Consider the following 5331-nt stretch of genomic DNA (forward strand, 5'->3'; position numbering starts at 1 on the left):
TTATGTCAAATTTTAACATTCAAATTAAATTCAATTAGAAATATAGCTGTGAGCAGCAAATATTTAAGGCCTTTAAGCACTTGCATAAAAATGTATTGTGTTTCATTTATCAAGCATGTAATCACTTATATTATAGATGGGAAAGACCATTTACAGCAAATACAGGCAATTTACCATAGGAAATATGTTTTTTAAAGGTTTTTAACAGTTATAGTGCCACCTATTGTCCAATCTCCATTAAAGTTTGCATGCTTCTTTAGAATCATATGGCACATATGCACACCTAATTTTGTGAAGTTCTACGTAGAGCAGACCATTTTTCAGTCATTTAAATGTAATTCTTCATAGGAAATATATAGCATTTTTCACATATATAACACTTAAAGCTCCAGCTGTGGCCGATGTCCATTAAAGTTTGCAAGCTTCTTTAGAATCACGTGCCGCATGTGCTCACCTAAGCCCCTTTCACACTGCAAAGTTGTAAAGTTAGAGTGTGAACACAAATGTCAAGTGGATGTCAAATATTTAATTTTCTGTCGAATTTGAACCTCTGAGTTTATGGAAGCGAATTTGTAAAGCGAAATAAAATGGACTGAAAATTGCCTGTTGAATATTATAGGCTGTATTTTTATACAGAATGAACATTTTGGAAAGGAAATCGGAAAAGTGAATATGGATTATTGAATTTTTAATAGTGAAAACGTGTGTGAAATATTTTGAATTGAAATATTCACAGCTGAAATATACAACTGTGTTGAATTTCAGCCCATTAAAATGCAAGCAGGGTTCGGCTAATGCAATGCATATCTTCTTCAAGTAGTGCAATTCAACAAGCTTTTTTGTTTCGAAAACATTTGTCATTATTTTACGTCCATAAATGTCTGTCATCGATCAGAAGGTGAGATGCGAGTCTTGAGATCTGTAATTCTCTCTTCTCAGCCGTGGTCAGTTTGTCTGCAGGCGCTTTGCGTCAGTATCACTTTGTGTATCAGAGCATGAACTGGACTGAAGCTCAGAAACACTGCAGAGAGAAATACACAGATCTGGCCACAATCACCGACACACAAGATCAGAACGACGCAGAGCGGGTCATAAAGAGTGTGAACCCTCATGCTGGCCCTGTCTGGATTGGGCTGAGGACCACAAACACATGGATATGGTCTCTGAATGACCCCACGTTCTACACAGCAAACGAGTCTCAGTACAGGAACTGGGCACCAGCATCAACATCTAAAGCACAACCAGAAGGAGATGGAGACTTTTATGATGAAGACTGATGGAAAATGGCATGATGTAGCCTGTAATACTAAAAGGCAATTCATCTGCTATAATGGTGAGTTCAGCTGTAAGATCACAACACACTGAAATGTGTTAAAAGACCATATTGAGTGTTTTCATGTACAATAATAATAAAACACTTTTAGTTTTGAATGATGAACCATAATTGCATTAGTGAATTTGTCTTTTTGTCCTTATGTTCTTGTTTCTTTGTCTTGTGTTTTATGTATTTAATTTCTCCAACATTTCACAATATTAGACAAATGTCTTTCTCTTTTAAAGCCAGCAGTAAAGGATTCATCGGTGTACAGGAACGGATGAATTGGACTGAAGCTCAGAGTTATTGTAGACAGTATCACACAGATCTGGCCAGTGTGAGGAATGATAGTGAGAATGATGAGATTAAGAACTTAATACACAACCTAACTCCACATGAAAAAGCCTGGATCGGTCTGAACAGACTCTGGGTTTGGTCAGATAACAGCACCTCCACATTCACACACTGGTACACTAATGAACCCAACAGCAACTCTAAAAGAGATGATATCTGCACCGCGATTAATATCATAAACTACCAAGGACGATGGGTGGATGATCCTTGTACAACATCTTTTCCCTTTGTGTGTTATGACGGTAAGTAGACGCTCTCACACACACAATCATCTGAACAAAGGCAACTCTACATGTGAAACAGAAACTCTAATCAGAGAATGAGTGCACTACAGCTTTAACCCAACACTAATCACACATTTCTGACTGGGTTATTAATTATAGTGGATATTTCCAAACAAATCCATATGAATCGAGTGGAGTGTGAAGAGATATGATCACATTATATGACGAACAGAGTTAATTTAGGCTTTCATTCACATACAAACAAACATGCATTTCACATCTAGTAAATACAGAATCTCCAACAAAAGAATCAGGTTTGTTCTAGTGTGTGACGCACACACACATTTTTATGACAATCATTTTTAGATTTTAATAAAAGCCTGAACTGAATCTGGATTAAACCGCTCGACTCATATGGATTAGTTTTATGACGTTGTAATGACCGTTCTGGATCATGTAAGGTTTTGTTGCCTGAATTTCCAGTGTAGGGACAGAAACATCTCAGGGGCTGCTGCGTAAACCACTGAGGCTAGTCTTACAAGTTAGACATCACGTTTTATTCTTCAGTTTCATAAAAACATAGATTGGCCTAATTTGATACTGAAACGGCCCCTGACGAACTGCTAGTGGGTCATACTAAAACTTGAGACACTGTCTTAACATCATGGCTGTTTATGCAACCGGCACCAGGTTTCGGTTTCACTTTATTTTGATGGTCCTTTTAAAACATTCTGTTGACTATAAGCAACACTGCACTTACATGTCTACTAGCTCTCATTACTGTTAGTAGAGTATTAGTAGACTGGTAGGGTTAGAATAAGTTGACGTAGTTGCAAAGTTACGTACAGACAGTAGAGTGTCTGTTGGAGGAGCATCACAATAAAGAGTTAGCAGATATTAAGCAGACAGTTTACTGATACTCTAATGAGAGTTAGCTGATGTGTAGTTGCAAAGTTACTTATAGTCAACAGAGTGTTTTAAAAGGACCATCAAAATAAAGGTGTTACCCAGGTTTCATTCAAATATATTAATGTGCATTTTGAAGATGAACGAAAGTCTTATGGGTTTGGAACGACACGAGTGCAAGTAAACGATGACAGAATTTACATTTCTGGGAGGATTGTTGTTTAACTAAAAATGTTTAATGTTTTTGTGGTAACACTTTAGTTTAGGGTCTAATTCTCACTATAAACTAGCAGCTTATGATCATGCATATTACTAGGATATTCACTGTTTATTAGCACATATTAATGCATTATTCTGCATGACCATATTCTACATCCCTTGACTTCACGGTTTTCTCCAGAGTGGCTATATAAATGAACTAAATTAATAATAAAAAATAAAAAAATTATTTTCTTTTCTTGTTTTACAACAAAAATGAATCATTACTGAGCTTACTTAAGCTGGACTGTGACGCTATTTTCTTCTGGAGTCAAACTTTGTTGCATAATTTTCCTAGCCTGGAAATCCAGACCCAAATCTGAAAGATTAATGGTCTGGCATCGACTAATGAAAATCGGCCAGCTCGAGGGGCGGCACCAAGCGTGCATTTGAAAATCTCACTGCACGCAATTGGATAACACTACGACCAATCACAACAATAAACCCCATACAATTAGGTTTAGCTTCCAGCGGAGCTAACTGGTAGATTAGACTCTTACCGTATCCGGTCGGCAAAACAGCAAAAACGCCCTTCTTGCAAAGGAAGGATTCGAGCGGCGTCTTCTGTTCCTGTTTTAGATAAAAAGCCAAGTCTAACTTATTCATTGTAGCGGCCAAAGCCGTTTCAAACAACTGGTGTTCATCCATAGCCATCTTGCAATGTTTACTAATGACTTTGACGTCGCAGCGCTGTCGTCATCTCGCCTCTGGCCCGCCTATATCAGATAACCCGCTGTGATTGGTGCAGCTCGGATACAAGGGCATATTTAATGAGCTTTAATGATTTAATAATCATTACTCGACGCCAGAGTAACTCGCTGAGCAAATTTAATTTGTGTCTTGCGAGAACTCTGGATTTCCAGGGAATAATTTTCCTGTTATCACCGTAAAGCTGCTTTGAAACAACCTGTTTTGTAAAAAGCGCTTTAGAAATAAAAATGACTTGACATCCCTTGATCCTGCTCAATACCTAAACTTAACAACAACCTTTCTAACTATTAATAAGCAGTAAATATGGGTATATATAAGCAAAAGTCGCAGTGAATAGTTTGTTAGTAGTGAGAATTGGACCCTAATCTAATCTAAAGTGTTGTTGTTTCTTGATCTGCTTGTGTTCCAGATAAACTGGTTCTGATCAGACAGAATCTGACGTGGACAGGAGCTCTGAGATACTGCAGAGATAAAGACATGGACCTGGTGTCGGTGGACTCTGAGGAGATCCAGCTTCGGGTGGAGAACGTGACCTCGATGGCCTCCACCGCTCACGTGTGGCTGGGTCTCCGTCACTCCTGCGTGCTCGGCCTCTGGTTCTGGGTCAGCGGTCAGACCCTGTGCTATGAGAAGTGGGCTCAGGGTAACGGCACCGGGGAGGAGGACTGCATTACGACAGTGAGATCCGGAGCCATTCACACCAGAAACCAGAGCTGGATCAGCCTTCCTGAAACTGAGACAAACAACTTCATCTGCACCAAGTGAGAGATTCGAGTAATGGTTTATGAAGATTTAATCAAGCCAAATTAACTTCATTTAAAGTCTATATAACCTTCACTTTTCTGAGATCAACTCATGTGGTGATGGATTCAAACATTTACTGTGTTTTCTTTCATTTTGCTTTATTGTTTTTTTATTTAGTGCATATTATCTAGTACTTACCATAAAATTGCATGTGATTTTCTCTTATTTGTTAGTCGCTTTGGATAAAATCATCAGCTAAATGAATAAATGTAAATAGATACATGTAATGATCTCATATAGATTAAAATATATTATGGAATATTTGTACTTTTAAAGCACAAGCATTTAAATGAACTGGTGAAGGTTAAACTGTGTTTACTTAAAATTGTGATCTACAAATGTATACAGTGGCATCAAAAAGTATTTGGACACTTAAGAAATAATTAAAAATTACATGAGAAAAGCTCTAGCATCATTTGTGCACTTGATTTGATATTGTATTTCCTCTAGTGCAATGAAATACAGTTATTTTCAAGTGTCTTAATACCTTTTGAGGCTGCTGTACTTCCCTTCTTCATATCCATTAATTTGGGGTATATAATTACCCAAAGAACTGTCTGTATTAGGGCTGGGTTGAAAATATGAATTTCTTTGATTTTAATTGATTCTCATTTTGATGAACCAATATCAGTTCTTAAATCAGTTGATGCGTGAACCAAACTTTCCTGAAAAATTATTTGTAGCGCCTCACATCCAATAATCACAATATGCTTTGTTACTTTTAATGTAAAACAAAGTCTCAACTTTCAAAGTTTGTCA

The 5331-nt window shown here is 37.4% G+C and overlaps 1 protein-coding gene across 1 annotated transcript in view; it reads left to right on the plus strand.

Annotated features, from left to right (window-relative positions):
* Positions 1-5331, plus strand: part of LOC307145303 (C-type mannose receptor 2-like) — a 6909-nt gene extending 1578 nt beyond the window's left edge. The window contains exons 3-5 of the mRNA XM_079848331.1: positions 940-1333; positions 1561-1911; positions 4178-5331. Coding sequence (XP_079704457.1) covers positions 1168-1333; positions 1561-1911; positions 4178-4533 — 873 coding nt within the window. The 5' untranslated portion in view covers positions 940-1167 and the 3' untranslated portion in view covers positions 4534-5331. The remainder of the gene's footprint in view (positions 1-939; positions 1334-1560; positions 1912-4177) is intronic.

This window comes from Squalius cephalus (genome assembly GCF_949319135.1).
Source record: "Squalius cephalus genome assembly, chromosome: 18".
In the NCBI taxonomy this organism is placed as follows: domain Eukaryota; kingdom Metazoa; phylum Chordata; class Actinopteri; order Cypriniformes; family Leuciscidae; genus Squalius; species Squalius cephalus.